This window comes from Apostichopus japonicus, chromosome 3 (genome assembly GCF_037975245.1).
Source record: "Apostichopus japonicus isolate 1M-3 chromosome 3, ASM3797524v1, whole genome shotgun sequence".
Lineage (NCBI taxonomy): Eukaryota > Metazoa > Echinodermata > Holothuroidea > Aspidochirotida > Stichopodidae > Apostichopus > Apostichopus japonicus.
The window spans coordinates 5,858,547-5,880,646 of NC_092563.1; the positions used below are offsets into that span (position 1 = coordinate 5,858,547).

The 22,100-nt window shown below is 37.0% G+C and overlaps 1 protein-coding gene and 1 long non-coding RNA gene across 3 annotated transcripts in view; one reads left to right on the plus strand and one right to left on the minus strand.

Moving 5' to 3' along the window:
- Nucleotides 1–1,545: 1,545 nt before the first annotated feature.
- LOC139961371 (uncharacterized) overlaps nucleotides 1,546–22,100 on the minus strand; it is a 40,494-nt gene continuing 19,939 nt past the window's right edge. For both annotated transcript variants that reach the window (XM_071960519.1, XM_071960523.1), the window contains exon 7: nucleotides 1,546–7,786. In XM_071960519.1, coding sequence (XP_071816620.1) covers nucleotides 6,383–7,786 — 1,404 coding nt within the window. In that variant the 3' untranslated portion in view covers nucleotides 1,546–6,382. The remainder of the gene's footprint in view (nucleotides 7,787–22,100) is intronic.
- LOC139961391 (uncharacterized) lies at nucleotides 10,675–12,219 on the plus strand. The gene is made up of 2 exons (XR_011790829.1): nucleotides 10,675–10,709; nucleotides 10,742–12,219. It is a non-coding gene; the product is annotated as an uncharacterized lncRNA (long non-coding RNA).

Here is a 22,100-nt window from a genome sequence, read left to right on the forward strand (position 1 = left end):
TAACAGAAGTGTTAGACACCACCATTGATCCCAGAAAATACACACACAGCTTGCTACCGTCGATAATTAGACACTAGTGTACAGTCAGTACATACAGCTGCAGTCAATACAGTGTGCAAACACAGTGTGCAAACAATACAGCGATGGACATCTCAGGTCCAGCTTAAGATAGCAAGGTATCACGTTTCATTACTGTACTGTCTGCATTTTGTAGCGACACAAACAAAACTTCACTTGCAAGCAACGGAAAGTTAACATTTTCAGATAGCGGTACGCGGTTTGGGGGCGAGTCTCCAATGCCTTTAAATAAGGAATGGGGATGGGGAGGGAGGTGGGGTGTGATAGGGGAAAATTGGGACCTGAACATTACTTTCCTTGAAGTTTTTCTTTCTTTTTCTGAATCGGTTGTGAGGGAGGTGAATGTGAGGGCCTAGTCAATCTAAGAGTTACTGAATAGTCCAATTTGTAAGAAGCCACCTCATACAAAGAACCCTAAGTGTTAGTTTAAAGGCCGACCTGTGAGATTACCGTGCCACCTCCAACCCCCCCCCCCACCCCATCTGAGACACCATGGTGTGTACATAAAGTTCCTAAGTTACATGAAAAGAGCATTGTGCCACCTACTGTAAATTTTTGGTGCCACTCCAACCTCAGAATTCCTGGCTCTGGGCCTGATTATCACATATGTACCATTGTTAACCCTGTTGTCACAACAATATCTTCCTCCATAAGATGTACAAGTCCCCAAATATTAACCACCCTACGGAGGAGCTGGATATGGCTTTCATTGAAGTGGTTTGTCTCTGGGAGAGAAGAGGAGGTTACAGAACTAACAGTTAATTAGAAGAGAAGTACATTTTATGTACAACAACCCCTTACTGTTTGGTGAGAGTCCTCATCTTATCAAATACGTACTTTAGTTAATATCAATAAAACCTGTCGCACCAACATTCTCTCCGTCTGTCTTCATCCTGAGGATGTCTTAATCCTGAATTATGAATAGAATTGCAGCTGACCTGCTCTTGGTTTCATTTGAAGTGTTTTTGTCTCTGTGAAGGAGGCTGGGATGGGGCCTGGTTACATATATATGTAGCTAAAAGCTAATTAGTCCTGCATGTAAACTGAAGCAAGCCTACACCAACCCATTCCTGTTTGAGTTAAAGTTCTACTGTACTCAATTAGTCTTCAGTGAGATATAGGCGTCCATCTTATCACATTCATAGTGCAGTTATTAATGAGGGCGGCCCTCTTGCCACAACTCTCGGATTGGAGACCAGACTACATCACTTAATGAGACAGTTCAGTATGTAAAAAGAGAAGCCTTTTTCAAGTACTACAAACTTATTTTGCAATGCATTTATATTCTTGTCTTTAATTCTTAAGAATCACATGTAGGTTCAACATTGAAATACCAGTAAAGGTGAGCCAAGAAAATTAGAATATATTTAGACATGTATTGATAGCAAAATAAAAAGCATTTGGCATGACCACTTTTTGGTCACTGTTAATATCGTATTATAGCATCCGTGAAATCAGAATGGTGTGTATGTATGTATGTATGTATATATATATATATATATATATATATATATATATATATATATATATGCAAACATCATTAGCAATACAGTCATTATTGATGAGGCATAAAACAGCCTGGTTTCCAGAACTTTGTAGGCTACAGCATGTCACACATAACATGATGTCCATTGATACGTAACATTTGGATATATTTAATAAAGCAGGCTGGTTGGGTCAACAAATGTTCAACAGATTATCCCACTCCCAAATATAAACACATATTACTATGCGCTTGCTTGTCATGTCAATTGGCTATGAATCAAGTTCCTCATTTTCCTAGAATCTATAAGATTAGAGAGATATTGTGTCGTCAATGACATGGATAATTCAAAAACTTGAAGATTTAGTTTTTCCAACATTTCTGGGTGCCTCTGTTAATCAGAGAATTAGCTAGACTGACCTCCATTTGGGAAAGAAAGTTATATTTTTTGCCCCATAACATCATTAGGTATTTTGTAAAGAAGTTTCTTTTGGTGCTAAAAAACAAATGGGTTTTTCTTCTTCTTATTTAAGATTAAAAATTTAATACGATTACACAGATATCTATTTAACTCTGTCAAACTGGACCCCTAATTTATGCAGTATCGCACACATAGTTTGCATTTCTTGGTACAAGTTTAAACCAACGTACTTGGCAAATACTATATACTCATATTGCAGATCTGCCTGTATTGCATCTTAACATAGTAATTCGAGGAACATCAAGTAACATTACTTACAGGACACTGTTTCAACACAGAGTCCTAGATTTATTTGATTAAGCAGTAAACCTAGAAAAAAATTGTGATATTGAATCATGAAAAATAAAGTGATTTTCAAGAAAAAAAAGAAAAGAAATAAAAAATAGAAGCAGAAAATAAATAAAATAAACTTTTGTCAACTTTTTTTTCATCTTTGGGAAGAATTGAAAGTGTAGCATGATAAACTAATCTTTTATTGAATCTACGACGAACCTTATCCCAAATGAACGATAAAACTGGTGACCTCCACTTAATACATTTAATCAAAAAGGTTTAATTTGTTCTAAGCAACAAAAATATTGCACAATTAGTAAAAAAAACAAGGAAAGTTGGTTAATCACTACGACAACTGAATCGCTTTCATATTCTACCTGATACTAAAGGTATAGCAAAGACTTTTGATATACATAGCAGCCAGAAAAGACAAACAAACAAATGAAAAAAAAGTGATAATTAAGAACTACTTTAGATAAAGATTTAGCAAGTCAACATGAACTTTGCTGAAAAATGCCAAGTCATATATAGCAGCAACCCTATTGACATGTTAAGAAAACAAACCTACAAGAAAAAGCATTTTGCAAGAAAGATAAATGTTCTTTAAGTTACAAAACTGACGTTAGTTTTCTTCAATCAGACTGGTAAGAAACATTTTCACGCAACGATTGTTTGCTGTTGATCACTGGCGCTCGTTTAAGGTCACATGCAAATTTATAAACCCATGATTAGTTATATTAGTTAAGTCTGTAGTTTCAGTCCTGAACCCCCTGCCCCCCCCCCCCCTCTTGCCCTCACACCTGCCAGTAGGGAATAAGCTACAGTACACTGTCAAAATCACAATCAGTGTAGTGTCAAACCCACACACACTCTCTGACTATCAACATTACGACAGTGGAGTTGTGTCAGGTCATGACCTATCGTCTGGTGTGCGGCAGTGGTGGGGGAGGGAGGGAGGGTGGGCTTTATAGAGATCACACTTAACAGGATGTACTACTAACTTTTTATAAATACTGGATACTACCTCCAGCAACTTTCTGCACATTGGAATGTCTTGACATGATTATATTTACGATTCACACTTTTCAACAGGCAAAAGATTTCATAACGATCTCTATTTTATTTGTATTTTTCATGACATCACTAGGGGGGGTTAAAGGTGGCATCTACTTCTCATATGCCATTAAGTCATCCCCATCTTTCGAGTATATTTTAACACAAAATCAAGGTGCTTGTGAAGTACCAGCATCTTGGTGTCTTGAGGTGTACGCATAAAATTCTTGACCTTTCACTCTTTGTTCGAAATTTCCGCAAGCTTGAGTTTCAACATGATGATGCTGATTAAATTTGTAATTTAAACAAGTATGCCATTGATCACAAACTTTTTGCCCACAATATACGTAAAACAGATCCATCCCCACCCCCCCACACCCCCGCCCCATATCCATGTTTATTTACTAACCAATGAATGAATGACTTTGGGTTCACGGCTGTCAAAGTAACAGCTAACAATTTTGACGACGATAACTTTTAATACATTTAACTATTAAACAATCACAAAGTGAATAAAGTTAAGTATTTTGATTTAATAAAGGGTGTTCCCCTAACAGGCACTCTCAAACAGTATACTCAATTTGTACACACATAAATATTAAGCACTGGTCAGAAGACCATACAGTAAGAGTACCTCACTCTTTGTTTTAACATTTGAATTGTGGTGTGAGGTTCGTCATATACCATACAAATTTTAATTTCAACAACATTACTGAAAACCCTAGGAAAAATCTCATCGCTCAGTTAATCCCTTGTTAGCGAAATTTACCTCAGCTATAAACTCTCATGGACCGACCACTTTGCAGCAGAGAAGGTTTCAACACATTCCATCTCTAATTTAGATATGTGTACAAGGTTAGTATCATATTAGGAGGGCCAGTTACTATCCCCATCCCCTCTTTACACACATTTCAAAGAAAAAGAAAAAGAAGAAGAAGAAGCAGAAAAAGGAAATAAAAAACATCAAAAACAACCAGAAAGATACCTGTACTTTTAAAGACAGAATTTTACACAATCTTTGGAACAATTCAAGAGCTGATATTTTTGGAATGAATGTAGAAGCAAAGAATCAAAAGAGCGATCCGTCTGCATTTTAGGATGAAGAAACCCACGCCATAAAAAAAAGAAATAAAATTAAAAAAAGGTTTCATTTTTTAAGTAATATACCACTCATGCCAGGCAAGAATCGGACTGATTTCCAGTCTATTTTGATTCAAAAACTAGCTGTTATGACAAGAACGGCCTATTTGTAACCTTCTTTTGACGATGACGACTAAATATGACTGATGCTAATGATTAAAGCACAATACAAGAAGATAACAGGTTTTGACAGATTTAAACTTTGGCAATATTCCGTACACGGAATTTACTCAGACAGATGTTTCAAGTACATGATCATTAGATTAGTTCAGTATTTCCCGAGCATCAGAATGCTCGTTTTCAAACCCTATCGGTGTTTTGGTCGTGGATGAACACCAGCTGATATAGTGTTCAGAGAGTTACAAGGTAAGATGTGTAAATAGCCACTTTGGTGAAGGTAACCGATTCATTATCACTGCAGTGCATTCATCGTGAATGAAGTTACTTCAGCATCATTGAAAGAACAGAGCCACACCCCAGTTCACAAACCAGGAGAAACTCAATCAGAGGCAGTCTCCGCGAAACTGGACTGCAAATCTGTAATTTTTTTGATTATGTCAAGAGAGTCTGGTTCCTGGTGAGAAATTTGAATCAGAAACCTAGCGGTCGTGGGGGAGGACATTACAAACCACTACACCCATGCATTCCGTCTAATTTGATTTCTTTTTCCAGAGTGCAAAAATAGATTGATAACAAAGTGGTCTTTAAGCTAGAGTGTGCAAAGGGCATTTTGCCGGGTGCCAGATTATGTTAGACAGAATAATGGTCGGCTGTGGTCAAACCTATAAACCTTCCTCACTGCCACAGAGAGAGTGAATGTCAAGGACAGTGACTGCTTAAAACTGGAATTATGCTGATTTGCACAGTGGCCAGTATTTTCAAAATTTCCAGATCTTGTTTTAATAATTAATCATTCAATAAGTTAATTACTAGTTTACAATTTGAAGACTTAATCAATCAAACGAGTAAATACCTTACATTTAAATTGGAAATGTTTAACCAATTATCCTGCTTTCGGCTCCAAGATATTTAATACTTTATTCATGGCAAGTTTGTAGCAACTTGGATATAAAAGTCCTTATGTTCAAACTGTTCTTGTGAATATAATTTTGTTCAACAAATTTTTCCAGCAACTCCTCCACCCCTCCCTCCCTCACACACCACCTCCCATTTCTTTTGACTTTGTCTTATAAACAAACACACATTTACCAAAGAAACTCTCTGACATTTTTCATTCCTCACTGAAAAGTTATGAATTTCATAAAAGCAAGCCACAGCATATCTGAAATACGAAAGACTACTTACAACAACAAAAAAGCAAAGAAAAGTACAATTCTAATCAAAACAATCATCTTTCTAATTTTTTCTTTCTAATTTGGCAATTAGGCAAAGGAATGTATTATGGGATACCCTATTGTGACAAAATGGGTCAAGAGATTTGGAAAGATTTGGTTCAAAATAAAGTTTCTAGGATTTATAGTGGATTTGAGCAATACAAAATCTTGACTATGTACAAATTGTCTTGCTGACAAATAACTGAAGTGAAATAAAGGGGTTGGGGGTGGGGCTGGGGGGGTGTGGGCAAAAGAGTTGCCATGAATGTGATGGACGCAAAAGTTTTATCTAGTACAGATCTAGTCTACGGTACTTTAGCATTGTACTTGGATGCAATCGTCATGAATTTCTTTTATTTTCTACAAAAAAAAAAGGGAAGAAAACTTCAAGCAAAAAGTGAAACGTTATGAAAAGAGAAATGTTGACTAATTTACCGCATTACAAAAGCAACATGATATAAACTATATTTAAAATTTATGGTTCTAATTTGGTGAACTATCTACTTAATTCTTTAAAGCACATTGACTAATAGAAATACATCATCTGGGACTCATTCTGGGGATACCCCTGCCTCTCGGCAAACGACTGCTTGACTTGGCTTGAGGCAACCTACTGCCACCGGTCTTGGAAACCACTGGAATACCTCCTCTGGTGTTACCGTTGATGTTTTCTGTCGATCCGACCGGAGACGAGTTACCGTTGTCGTCCACACTTTTTCCGTCCGACGATTCCGACAGCCCTCTCTCTCGACCCCTTTCTGTCGTTTTCTTCTGCGTTACGTTAGAATAACTACTTGGTGCTGTCAGCTTTGACTGGGGGATGGCTCTCTGCGGCCGTTGGAGTTTGGAACCCTGGCTTACCCCCGCTGGCCTCGTTCCATCGAGCCCACCCTGAGTATCCCCATCGACGGGCACCGATGCAATCGCTGCTTTCTTGGGCGGAACGGCCGCGTCTTGATTTGCTGGGTATCTCTTCGTGGGTGCCGGCTGATACTGCAGACTTTTTTGGGGAGGATTATCCTCTCTTCTATGAAGCTGTTCGCTTGGTTTCCCGGGGCTTTTCAAACTACTCTGATACTCTGTCGTAGATACCTTTTCTGTTTTGCTCCACTGGGGCGAACGAAGGCTACCTTGAGGGGGCTTGGCTACTTTACTGACAGTGACAGAACTCTTCTCAGTCTTCACGGTCTGAGAAGAATACCTCAGACCGGTCCCTTTCAACTGTTGCAATCTGGATATCTTAGAAGAGCTTCCAGACTTGGATAATTTTGGAATGCCATTTTGGCTTCTGCTAATCCCGACATCACCCCCCTCCTGTCTCTTCAGACTACCGTCATCAACTTTGCCCGATCTCTCAAATCCTTTTTCCGCTTCTCGATCGTCTCTGACGATTGCGTTTTCGCCGTTATCCGAATTATCCACTTTGGATGCGTCTATCAAATATTCTGGTTCCCTCTCTTGACTTTCGGACCCGTTCTCTTGACTTTCCTCTGCTGCCCTCACCGGTCTGCTGCCTCTGATCACCCGGCTCTCTTTCTCCTCCTGTAACGGCACACATTTATTGTCCTCGTCTTCTATAATTTTCGGTGATCCTACCCGGTCAGTTACCTCACGGCCCTTTGTTTTATCAGTGTTACCTCCATTTCCAGATGTGTGAGAGGATTGCTTAGACATCTCCTTTAATTTCTCCTTAGATATCTCGGCATTCCTATCGATCAAGGGGACGGTTTTCACGAGATCTGGGCTGTGAGCGTCTTTGACTTTGACTTCCACGCTAGGTAATTCCGAATCTTCTGTCCCCTTCATGTCATCCCGTTTCTCGTCGTTCTCGACTGGCTCTTCTTCCGCAACTTTATTATTATCACCGGCTTCCTCCTCTTCTCCTGCAGGTTCTGACTGGTCCGATTCGGTCACTTGGGAGGGCTGCGTCGTTGTACGACTCTCCTGCGGAAATGGAGAGACGGAACAATATTTTAATATTTCATCGTGACAGATACAAAAGAACGACTGGGAAACGAGCAGAAAACAGCAATTCTTCCTCACTTCTGCCCCACCCACCCCTCTCCCCTCCTCTTTATTATATACTCCAAATTATAAATAAATATATATAAATATGTACAAATATATATACAAATATTGATACGTTTGTTTGATTGGCGTCTATCTTGGCACAGAATGCTCTATGTCCGGTGGACAGAGCGAAGTATAGGTGAGAATTAGTTGAGACTAGTGGAACACTAGTGGTTGTTACTCAGAGTGTCACACGTTTGAGAGATAATCAGACAACTCCAAAATTATAAATAAATATATATAAAAATATATATATTCGCTCAAACTAATATATGATCGCTCGAAGACGTGAAGCTCTGAGTAACAACTACTAGTGTCCCACCTGTCTCAACTAATTCTCACCTATATATATAAATATATATATATGTAAACATATATATATGTAAATATATATATATATGTATATAAATATATATTTATATAATTAAAAATAGATATTATACACTTAAAATTGGTATTTGTGGAAAGAAAACTTAAAAATGGAATTCCATTTTTTTTTTTACTGTGAGGGCCATTTCATTCAGGTGCTCAAAACAAAACAGTTTTGTGCTTTGTTGAAATATGATCAAAATGAAAAGTTTAAAATACAGAGAAGAGGGAAAAACCATGCTTCACAAATGTTGAAGGAGGAGATAATTGCAAATTGATCATGTAATACAAAGCAGCATATTAATTTTCTGTTTATACGTATTCATTTTTCTGAAGTGTTTATGTGTTATGTTCTATCATTGCTGGACTGATAACCTACTGATGAAGGTACTTTCAAATTCATCAAAAACCAAGGTTTTAAGAGATGATTTTTCCTTTCAAGCACTTCTTGTCTGGGCTAGTCCATGTTGTCAACAATATCGTCAACAAAAACTGAAAATTCCATTTTTGTCTCCACAAGATTTAATTGTTAGTTTCTTTGCTTGAAAATGGGAAACTTATTAGATCGGAAAATAGTATGCAGAATATTAAAAGTCTGATTGGCAATCATCATTGAGGTCCGAAGACCTTGAAAAACTTTGGTCAAATTCTGCAAAAGGCAATATGCTGCTTTAAGTATCATTCTGTGTGAGAAAAACACAACTTGTTGGCACAGTGAGAAGAATACAAAATGAAACCTGAATATAATACACCGAGGGATCGGGAATAAACCGAGGATGGATTTGCTCCGCTCTGGCCGAGCAACAGGATTGCATATCCCACTTGTCACATCTTTGAATCCTCGTTTGGGAAAAAATTTACTTCCGTGCACCCTCAAAATGAGATATTCTCAGCAACCAAAACACCTAAACAAGTGTTATACTGTCAACTTTGATTAAATTTAATAAGATTATTCGCATCTTCTTTAAAGACAGTAATGAGTCACATTACTTAAAGGCATAATAGAGTTGTATGATAGAGCAATGTATGATCTCCCGCCATGCAGATACATGAGCGCATATAGATGTATTGTTAGTCTGGATTAGTGTCGCCACAAGATCTTTCACACACAGAAAATGTCACCCTATTTTTGTTTTTCAAGACAACTTTATGCCAACATTTTTGCCTAGGTTTACAGGACAACACTTTCATCTATGTGTTATAAGTAATGTCATTTTAGACCTAGTCTTAAACTGGATTAGATCAAATATCTCTTGGCTCAAGCTGTAAATGTCACCAATTGAGTTAACACCGATAACCAGCAATCTTTTGGCGTGACTACTTTAAAGAGACAGTCCAGACGAAAATTTAATTTAATAACAGGTTCTTACCATCCCGGTGGCAATTTGCATGCTATTCTTACAATCTGTTTTTTTGAAATTTTAATCGTTGAAGTGAAACTGAAGCAAACAGGTGTGATGCCATAGTTGCATGCTGAGAGCAAACCATTTTTTTAAAAGCGCTGTTTTTTTTGGGTGTTTTTGTGTTTGACCTTGGAACGGAGAGGGTTCCAACGTTGCTTTAGATGATGGGAAGTTATCATTATCCTAATGACTATAATATATTCATACGTTAATGCATCCCAAGTGGAAGATGAAAATTAGATGTATCTTTGAAGGAAGGACATGAAAACATCACATTTAACTGTTTGCTTGAAGATAGTCCACTTATGATACAAAATGTGAAAATTTCAGCTATCAATATCTCAGAAATGATACAATAAGAATTGAATGTAAATTTCACAAGGAAGCTTAGCATATGTTCCTTTTCCAAAACAACAAAAAATTCCTCTGTACCATGATATTAAGGTTATTATTATACAACTAAATGCAACCAGCTAGTTTTACTAATTTAAATATATAATAAGTTTGACTAATTCTAATATTCAGAGAAGAGGCCAGTGTGGTATGTGGGCACAACTTTAAGAGGCCAGTGTGGTACGTGGGCACAACTTTAAGAGGCCAGTGTGGTACGTGGGCACAACTTTAAGAGGCCAGTGTGGTACGTGGGCACAACTTCAAGAGACCAGTGTGGTACGTGGGCACAACTTTAAGAGGCCAGTGTGGTATGTGGGCACAACTTTAAGAGGCCAGTGTGGTATGTGGGCACAACTTTAAGAGGCCAGTGTGGTACCTGGGCACAACTTTAAGAGGCCAGTGTGGTATGTGGGCACAACTTTAAGAGGCCAGTGTGGTACCTGGGCACAACTTTAAGAGGCCAGTGTGGTACCTGGGCACAACTTTAAGAGGCCAGTGTGGTACCTGGGCACAACTTTAAGAGGCCAGTGTGGTTATGGTACGTGGGCACAACTTTAGGAGGCCAGTGTGGTACCTGGGCACAGCTCTAAGAGGCCAGTGTGGTTACGGGTACGTGGGCACAACTTCAAGAGGCCAGTGTGGTACGTGGGCACAACTTTAAGAGGCCAGTGTGGTACCTGGGCACAACTTTAAGAGGCCAGTGTGGTTATTGTAGGTGGGCACAACTTCAGCTTGACATGAGAACGTTGCTGACATATCTACCAGATGATTACTGTAGCTATATACCAACCTATAGGATCCCTCTCATGCAAAATGTAATTACATATTAATACTGGAATAAAATGGAAATTCAAGCTTCTATATATATGTGATGACAAACTTACCCTATATTCCAGCTTTTTATTTATCTTTTTTTTTCTTCTTTTTTGTATATATTTTTTTCCTTCCTTCCTTTTTTTTTTTTTATATATATATTTTTTTACTAAAAATATTCTATCAATAACATCCAATGTACATACACAAACAGAATGCAAAACATTCCAACAGCTCAGGAAGCATGAAACCAAAATTCTTAGTAAGTTTGGTAAACCAGACTTTCCATCTTATATTTAAGTGCATGTTACACCGTATATACATGCACACCTATCACTTCAGATCCAAGGAATTGCTGTAGGACAATCACCGCACTGATATATTGTACAATAGGTAAATTATGAACAAACCATGGCACTGAAAAAACCCACTTCAAATCCATGCAATCATTTTAAATATAATCTATTACCCAGACCGAGACCGCCTAAAGTAATTTAAAGTAACAACAATTTAGTTTTAGAGTGAAAACATGGCATATTTTGCAATAATAATGTGACATTTAATAGAGACATAGTTTTGAGCAATAATGGCCTTAGCTGGCTCATCTGAGATGAAATCTTTTCCTGAGCTGGAAGTAACAAGTGTATACTGTTGTTTGAAATATCAACAATCTAATATAATAAGCGACAACAGCTTAATTTCAAGTAAACAGCACAGTTTGAAATGCTATTGAAGTAAGAAAGCAGCGCATCTTGAAATGATAATGGTGTCAAGAGAAATAATGTACAATTGTCACTTCAAAATTAAATTGATGTTTTTGCTAAGAATTAGCAGATTTTAAAGAGTGCATTAACAGTATACGACACTTTAGATTTTCGGAGCTTTCTTCTGAATTTTAACCATGAATTTTGGTCCTGTGCAGAATATTTCAAAATGTTCAATGTTTGAGCAGACTACTTAGAGCGTATACAGTACTTATAGCCATTGAATTTGTGTTGCCATGACGATTCCTTATGATAAGTGGTTGTCTGATGACATAACATATTACACTTGATGAAACCAGTTGAAGGAAACAAACATGCTAACTAGCTGAAAGTTCTTGAAAAACAATTTCATAAATAATATATCTGAAAAGAATAGGTCAATAAGATTTAATCCCTCATCCTGACCCCAAAATATCATAAATAAATGTGTTTTTGCAAAGTGTTTCAATTAAATACCTATGAATACACCAAAGATGGAGCGATTCAAACTTTAAGTCATCGCTAGTTCAAACCTCATCAGACCATGCAAACACTGTCCAAGGTTGCTCAATTCACTCAAAACTACTTCAAAACTACAAAAATAAATATCCCACCATGCAATTTCAAACTGTTTTTATTACATACCATACTGTCGGCCGACAAATCTAAGCCTTAATGAAAGAAACAAGGTCACGAGGAGGGGTTAAATATGCAACATACTAGATAGACAAAAAAGAAATCTGTAATAAAAATAAATAATCATCATAAAAATAATAAATATTAATTTGTATAGCACTTTTATCCAGTTAAAAACTGCTCAGAAGTGCTGTGGGAAGAAAGTAAAAATTAAAAATCACAACAGTTATCAAAACATGAGTTTTACAAGCTGGGTTAAGTATTCACAAATAAGAGCGACTTGAGTCTCTTCAGAAAAGTTGACAAATCCTGGATTGTTTTTAAATGTAAGGGGGTGGGAGGGGGGGGGGCTATTCCAGAGCACCTGCTCTTGTAAAGCAGCGGTCTCCCACAGATGGAAATGCATACGTTAGTTACAAATAGCATGTACTGTGTGATCTAAGTACCCTACTTGGCCTGTGTTCCTGGAGGAGTTTACGAAGTAGATTGGAGCTGAACCATTTTATTAAAACTTAAAGGAAAATACTAAGCTTAATAAAATACATTCTGAAGAGACAAATTGGACTGATGATGCACTTTATGGTTTTAAAATATACAGTATGCCTTTAATTAACTTTGTTTTGCGATTTTCTCTATGTATGTTTATTGCTGTATCATAGACCAATTGCAAAATCCAAATTCAAACTTCTAACATAAACATGACAAAATTTCATTTCCATAACTATGTTTCCTTATCACTAAATAGGAAACAGAAAACTTCTATATTTTTTCAATGTGACATACTTTGTCTGTCAAATTTACAATCGTTTAATCTCAAAATGTTAGACTAAATTTTTGGAAACTCTCAATTTCTCAAAGTGGTATCAGAGAGTGTTTCGAGAAATTCTCTACAAAAAGCACCAAAAAAAGAGAAATTCTCATCTCAGCTTTCAAAAAATATGAATGGTGGCCCTGAAGTGTGTGTATGGATAGAAGCCATTAGGAAAGTCCATTTGGAGTTCATGTTTTTGTTACTAGTAAAACCCTAATGGGTTTAACTATATGTCTATTTACTACTAATTGGAGATATTGAAACCTTAAACAAAATCAAATCTCCAAATTTCGGGCATTAAAAAAAATGATTGTATCCTTAATTAATTTTATTTTACTGTAAACAAATGGGGTTGTCGGTAGTATAGGAGAACTGAAGTCAAAGGAGAGTGGGGAAAGACAAAATTAGACAACATGGTTTATAAGAAGAGAAACATGCTACTGACAAATCAACTTGGGCCCACATAGTGAAATGTTGCAATTACTGATAACTTATTCGATACCAGCTTGATGATGGAGACATATACACTGTATCAAGTCACAGCAGCAAGTAGAGTAAAAATACTTGAACTTTATATACATTATGTGAATACAATGTCACAGCAAATATAAACAAATGGGTTTTTTTTGTTCCCCATTTCAATATGCAGATCCAGGTTGCATAGCATGAAGTGACTTCAGGTAGAACACTGTATTGCAGAGCTTATCGGATCCATTGTCACAGCAAATACAAACCTTACATCAAACAACAGATCAATATTCATGCACTTCCTTTCAATGTCAACCAAGCAATAAGACTTTAAAACAGACCATTATGCAAATAACCCCAAAAGCTGGGGTGGGAGGGGGGAGGGAGGTGTCAGTGTCAGGGTTACGGGGAATGGGAAAGTAGAGGAGAGCGGAAGGAGAAAAGAAAATCTGAACTGCTTACTTTATATAACATGTTGTATGTCACTTTACTAACCTAATGCCCTATGTTAGAATTCTAACAGTAATTTCATAGGACACCTACTGTTACAAGAACATTTACCAGTTGAAAAGTCTTAAATTTACTGGCAAAAACCTATCAATAAATAACTTAGAATTGCAGGGAAAAGACCACTTCCTATAGCTCGATTGAAAATTGCTTAAACTATGCAATTGATTCATATATCCAGTCTCTCTAACACATTCCAAACACTGGTTTCTAAATATGTATTTCAGGTGATCCATTAAATAGTGCAATACTGCCCTCAGTTAACATCAGCTTAACACTGAACAAAGGGCTTTAATAGTTGATTTAAATAGTTGTGTTAGTGTTAGTAATACATATTTTTGATTTAACATGAAGCAATGCATCAGCATCATCACATGTAATCTTTATGCAGTACTAAAACATCAACCAGACATAGCACTTGCGTTTTAGTAAATATTATACAGTGCAAAAATCCCAATGCCCGTTATAATCAGGGTTCACCCTTCATGTTACCTCATTCCATGCAGGAACCTCTCTGCTCTATAACTGCTGTGATGCAATCTTGCATATCCCTGCTGCTACCAGATATATGAAAGTTGACCTGTCTGGTCGTGAACCGAATGAATCTTAAACCCCAATGAACTAAGAGAATATATATATATTATATTACAAAGGGATATAATCATAAAGCCCCACTAAAAAATATTAATACTTGCACAAAGCATAAACAGACATGCTGAAGATCAGAACTACATTCTCATTTAGGTCATTATCATCAGTTTTTAAAATGGTGTCATTCTCTAACACAGAGTTTTTTTCTTCATCTTCCTTGAATTCATGCTTTATTTATATATTATGTTAATGTTATTTATTTAATTAGCAAGCATGAGATGTACTCGACACGGTACTTGTATGTATTAAAAAGAATTAAAAAAAAGGTATAATGTCACAGGATTGTCAATTTATTAAACAGACACAAACGTGATTGTGACTCTATCTGTTCCTGGTGGCTGTTATATGGCTTGCAGCATTTAACGGCGCAAATGTTAATGGAATTACATGACTTTATTCCAATGGACAAAAACTAAATGAAAAAACAGAAGTCATCTATAAACATAGCCAGCCCTTGTGTGAATTAACAGTAAACTTTAGAATACTTGTAAACAAAACAAACAACCCCAAAATTATGTCAGGTTTTATACATGTGTAACACAGTGGAAATTGAAATGTTTTCAGCTAACCTGAAGGTACACTCTGGTCAGAAAAAAAAATTCATGCAGACTTCATATGTATAGCAGTCTACCGAGGCGTACTAGTCTAGCAAGATGCAAGGAACGAAATGGAAATTACAAATGTTGCATTGTCAAAAGGAGTTCACAAGCAGGTTCATATACACAGCAGTCATCTGGTTCAAGTACACATATCTGATGTTAATAATTCAGTTAAAGAGAGTTAACACATGGTACAGTACAAGCCTACATACAGTGTAAGTGATGTTTTTGGATCGTGTGGACATAGTATGGTACAAGCAGTGGCGGAGCGTCCATACAGTCAGAGGGGGCGGATGCCCCCCCCCCCCTGACGGACTCAAATGGACTGCTGGCGCCCTTTTCAGCTTTTTACCACTTTTTACTTATTTGCGATTATTGACTTTTTTATTGTGCTCTCAAATTCCTATTGACATTTTTCACATTTTGTTGGTGTAATTTTCTGACAAAATGGCGATGACACCTATTTATTCTTCATTTATCTGTAGATTAGCAAGGCCCGGAAAGGGTCATTTCTGGCAATCTAGGGAGTATCTTTACTCAAAAAATTTCTGTACGCTAAGCGCCAACCTGTGGTGGCGCTCCACTTAGGTAGTGTCGAAAGCGCCCCTACAGACCATTCTTGCACCCCCCTGACCAATACCCCTAGCTCCGCCACTGGGTACAAGGGTGATGTTTTCGCATCGTGTGGACATAGTACGGTACAGGGGTGATGTTTTTGGATCCTCTGGATGTGATTCGTTACAGATATTTTTTGAGTTGTCCGGGTGCCGGGTGGCTCACTACTAAATTTAATGTCTGACAACCAACTCTTTCCTTGTGGCAGACAAGCACCTAATTCATGTACAACAAAAAGCATCACTGTTAGATCTTTATTTCTACACCACTCTTGTTGAACGGCTAAAATATACCAGTTCCACAATTTATTAAAAGAGAAAAGTCCAAGTTGTCCGAGATACAGCCTACACATTGTCTGGACAATGACTGTATCTTTGGAACAGTATCTACCTTACATTGTTATCAAAGAGGCAAAAACAAAATACCAATTTGGATTACTATTAATCTTGTTTTTCTGGCATACTAAATAGTGACTATGTTTGCTAACATGTCGATTGTACTTGATGCAATCCCAATCAGGTAATTCATATGATATTCTGTTCTCCAAATCCATTCCCTTCCCCCCTCCCTATCTCCAATCTTCCTCTTCCAAAACGTACGTACATACACTATACGGCATCCTGTATGGTCCAAGTTGTGACCGTTCCCATGTCATACAAGTATAACACACCAACCATGTTAGTCAATTATATCCACACCTTGTCAAAGCTCTGGCATGCATCACGCTTGATCCCTCATGAGACAAAACATTGAATATATACCTTGTGTTCTTGTAAAAAGATATACTCCTTAAACACTGTGTTAAAATGGCTGTGTGTAGAATAAAACAAAGAAGACACTTAAATTAGGAAATCTCTCATGGTAATGGTATGACTCCAGCCCAGACTTTTGTCATTTCTACCCCTTCCTTATCATCATCAGGCCCTCATCCCATCCCCCTCACCCAACACCAACAAAAACCTCACTTGTCGGTTCCATGTACCCGTCAGTTCCACGTTTCTTGTTTTAATTTAAGAATAAATAACAACTACGACCAAGACATGGAAATCGGATGGATTTTTTTATCAATAGAAAGGCAACTTTTTTATTGGTTATGTTAGCGTAGGAGGAAGTCCGGCATGGCGTTCTGTGTAGAATCAAGTACACTCTGGAACCAGGGATCTGGTAAAATAGTTGCTCAGTCCCTGCTTGACCATAACAATTAATATCAATATTTGGCACTGCTACAGAGACTGGCATTTAACTTCACATTCAATATCTAATATTTATTAATCGGGCATATCATTAATAGATAAATTACAGAAAGAGAGAGACAGACAGATATAGTGAAATTCCAGACAGGAAAAGACCTGTACAGTTTGTACAGCACTCAGTCTGTTAGAGAAATGCATACATACAGTAATACTGAATAGTTCTATATCATGCACACGATCAAATGCATGCACTCAAATCTATCATGATATACGGTATACCTGTGTTGAAGGGGGGTTTTGCACAGAACTATTTGTAACTTTGATCAAATCTTGTAATTTCATCAATGATAAGTCACAACCTATAGGGCATGACTGATGCACACAATACACTCATTTCACCACCTTTATTGGTGACACACTGTACAGTAGGGTACCAATCTAGAACATGCAGGATCAACCAGACATTATTATGCAGGTTCAACCAGATGTTATTATGCAGGTTCAACCAAATGTAAATATGCAGGATTAAGGGTACACACCTACATTCCATGTTAACATGCTACCTTCAGCATATATGCATGCATTCAACTCTATCATGATATGCAGTACACCTGCATGAAGGGGGGGGAGGGTTTGCATGGGACTATCTGTACCTTTTTGAGGATATAAATTACTTTAAAAATACTCTAAAAAGTTTATTATAAGACCACAAATTGAAACTTTAAGTAAACTGAGAAATCTGAAACAAGTTTCCTGACTGCAAAGACATAGAATACTATTTTCTGTTGGACATTAATTAAGCAGCTTCACTCCCATAAAGATCATCTTAAATATCAGAAACAAACTTTAATATCATCACACAGATGCATATGACCTCTATGTATGTGACATTAGGCTAGTGAATGTAAGGGACCGCGATGCACAGTTTAGCCCAACGATGAAATACTTCACTTTAAAAAAAGGCTACTCTTTGCCAAGTTTGCTTTTTGTTGAATAAAATAGTTCACACTGTAAGTAATGGTGCATTTTCTACACATTTGCATTGCGGTGCAAATTCTAGAATTAATTCAGACACAATTGTGTTCATAAATTACACAGACCTCCAAGGGGAGAGATGGCTGCAAGATATCACAAAGGTCTTTGCTCAGTCTCAGCAGAGATCTGCACAGAAAGTTTGACATTCTTTATATACAGTATATACAGGGATGAGCCTGGGGTGAAAAAAAAAATCACAGAACTTTGCAAAAATGGCGGTATAGGCTCCAGTTTGCGTATGCTACAGTGTGTTAGGATAATAGTTTCTGTCCCCGAGGTAGAAAAGAAATCATGGATATTCCTCGAATTCGCGGAAAAAGCTTGAGGACACATTTTACAAGAGACAGATGGACAGACAGAATAAATCTGACCATTGAACAATGAATGGAACAAAAGTTATTATCAATTACGATCAATTACATTCTTGATCAAGAAACAGGCAAAACAATCCTCTCCCTCTCAAAATAGGAGGAAATAAACATACACAGTGCAAGGAATTGAAAGATGAGGTGAAATATTTCAGTAAAACATTTACTGAAATAAGTATTTAGACGGTATTAATCACACCACAGCGGTGATTCGATCATAGAGTGATGAATTTCAGAGTGTTCGACGAAGGCAAATGCTTGAACTTTTTCAAAGTGACGAGAACAAAAAAAATCAGAAGTTTCATAATAGGGTAGATGGTACAGACTACATAGGACACATGACTTATTAAGCTTCAGTGTCACAGCTCTCTCTCTCTTTTAAGAGACCGATTCTTCTAACTTCAATGAAATGCTTCGATGGGCCAGTTTTATTTTACAAAATTGAATTTTTTTTTTCAATAATTTCTTTCAGTAATGAAATTAGCTTTCAAATTTGATCCTCCAAAGTCTTAAGGCAGGCTCAAAATGGATGACTATGAAACAGAATTCTACTCTAAAATATTTCCTTGCAAGCAATATAACTTGGCCAGCCGTTTCCGTTTTCTGCATGCTAATATATTTCCTGACAGGTACATTTCTTATAAATATGAATACATGAAAAGAGATGAGACCGCACCCACCAAATTAATAATTCTAAAGAAAGTTTGCATTGCTCTTTAAAAGTCTATAATTAACTTCTCTCCTCAATTCACTTCAGCAGGGAAAACAGGAATTATTTTTTATTGATATCAGAAACAGTTTCACTCATACACTGCACATTTTACAATGTCAGATTAGCAGGTCTCCTGTCTTAAGGAAAACAGATGCTTTTAGATTATTTTCTATAACCTTCCATTGATTGGTTAGTAAAAAAAAAAAGGTCTTCAACTAGAAGAGACAGAGAATATATGTATTATTAAGCAAAGCGGGAATTCTCCTCCTATACATGTCTCCGAAGCAGATTTGGCTATTAGATAAAAGCTTAGCCTTTTGCAGTTGAGGAAAATTTTAAGAATTAGAAGATGCATTTATAAGTATAAAAATAATGCTGCTTGTTAAGACAAAATTTTTGGTGTGAAAGGGCAGATATGCTCGTTTGATTAAAAAAATTAAATTTAAAAAATATTTCATGTTCAGGCAATACAGACGGCACCAACAGAAAAAAAAGAAAAATGGCAAAGCTTAGATAATATGTTTCTGTGTGCGAGGCGGCAGGCTGTCATTTATACTCACAGTCTCTTAATTCCCTGGTTACTGTCAAAAGATGTTATTTTCGAGCTGAGAAATTAAAGGTATACGTAGGCTGAACTTTGAGTAATCAAAAAAAAAAAAATAGATTGTAAAAATTTTGAAAGTTGGATTTAAAAGGAAAAAACCCACTAGTTTACTGTGGTATTTTGGTAAAGATCTTCCAGTCTGTCATAAAAAAATAATAGGCCAATGTTTTGGAGACCAGGTAGGTATTATGTACTGTTTGGATGTAACAATGTTTACTTGAGGCACCAGCAGGCATTTTCATGACACAATTTTTCGTTGTTGTTGTTGTTTGAAAGTGGACTTTTGCGCTATCTATAAAGGTAACGGCGAAAGATTTTCAAAGACCATGGCATCTGCAGCAATCCTTAATAAAATACTGTGTAAAATTAGATACACACGCAAGAAAAAACAAAACAAAATCAAGATACATTCATGCAGCCTGCAATTTTGGAAACTGATAACTGCAGGCCAGTTCAGACATCAATTGTTAGGTCCTGAAAAGAGCAGCATTTACAAGAGGAGAAAAAAAAAACAGGCATTTTCAAGCAAGGGAATGGCTGGGTAAATTTGTTTATAGCAAAGGGAACAGTTGTAATACTTTTATGAGGCAAAGTTCATTCAAACTCCATTTCTACAGATGAAACCATAGATGAATTCATGGTCTTCACCAAACACTCTATGATACTCAAAGAACATCAACAATTTTTTCCCAATTAATGCAATATTCTATCCTTCTTGTCACTGTTGTTACACAGTCACTGAAGAAGGTGGTACTTTTGTACATATGACGAGGCAATGCATTTGTTGTTGTTTTTTTGCTTAAAACATGATATGTTTGAGAGCTTTCCACATGATTAAAGTTTAAAAAATGATAGATAGAAGGAAAGTAGTCATTGCGGTAACTGTTATTATTTATGGGACAGAGTTCAATTTTACAAAATAAATATAAAACTTATGCACAAGGCTACTCATAATAATAATAAGGAAGCCTGTAATCTCCATACTGTGGAAACCAAGATACCATGCAGCTTGCAGCCAGTATTATTGCAGCAGGCCATCAAAGTTAAAAAGTTTTTAGCCCTTCTCTCCCATTCCCCCCCCCCCACCTCTTTTGACACACCCTGCCTGCCTATCGAATTATCAGGCATTTCTTTAACAGCAGATATATACTGTATTCCAGAAATGGTCAACAGTTTCCAATTCTGGTACAATTTACTGCTAAAAACAGAAAACGGTAAGATGCTAGATTCAAATATCAGTTTATACTACGACTTAATAACGACGAAGACAAACAATTTATGCATCTCGACAAGACTTGAGTTGCAGGAGACTGAAGGGCCGAACTTTGATCAACTCCACATGGGTTTGCAGAAAAACCTCTCCAGAATTTCTTGCCATAATAAGTACTCGTGAACACTCGATATTCTGCTTAAAGGAGAGGTACCATGGATAGTACTCTATACTAGAAAGGGAATTCTCTTTCTCAAGAAATAACTAACTGGGTTAGAGCTAAAGAAAATTCATAGGACTTTAAACTTAGGATAAAGTAAAAACAATGAGAAAAGCAAAGGGAGTAGGAAAAGAAAATATGTTTGTCTTTTTAACAATTGATTTCTTCTATGTCCCATTCAGTTGGCAATTTCATCATGTTTGCTATTCACTTACAGTCGCATAGAGTGTCTACCATACTGATTCTGTTGATCAGTGATGCTAAATCATTTCCTATGAGGGCTAGATCAAAAACATTTTTGGAGTAAAACGGCAGGACAGATATCAAAATCACTCTACACCTTATCTTTAGCAATGTGTACAATGAGTACAGTACTCTAGGCCGATAGGGCACTTCAGCTTCAGGCCCTTAAGGCCCTGCATTACCCGTTCAGTACAAGATGGTGGGCTGATGTCTCTTTCGTCGGCCCAGGGGCTGGATTTGAACTGCCGACCTCCTATTAAGTACTCCTGCTGTTCATAAAGTGCAGAACCAACGGCACTTTCTAGGAACAGTGTGTCTTAAAGAGTTAGGGCACAGTCAGAGATGAGGTAACCTTTCCTTGAACCACTGTTCTCTCTTATTACTGTCTGGATTTCACAAAATGAACCTTCCAACCTCCAGTGCACCCGACACATTTCTCAGGCTAAATTTATTCCCACGTACGCACGCAATCTCCTGATCAACATGTACAGACATTCTAATGCAGTTATCACAGGTTTTTTCTTTCACATACATTGCAGGGCATAACTTTTGATGTGAGATGATTGTTTAATATATTGATTTACTTGCTGTTATA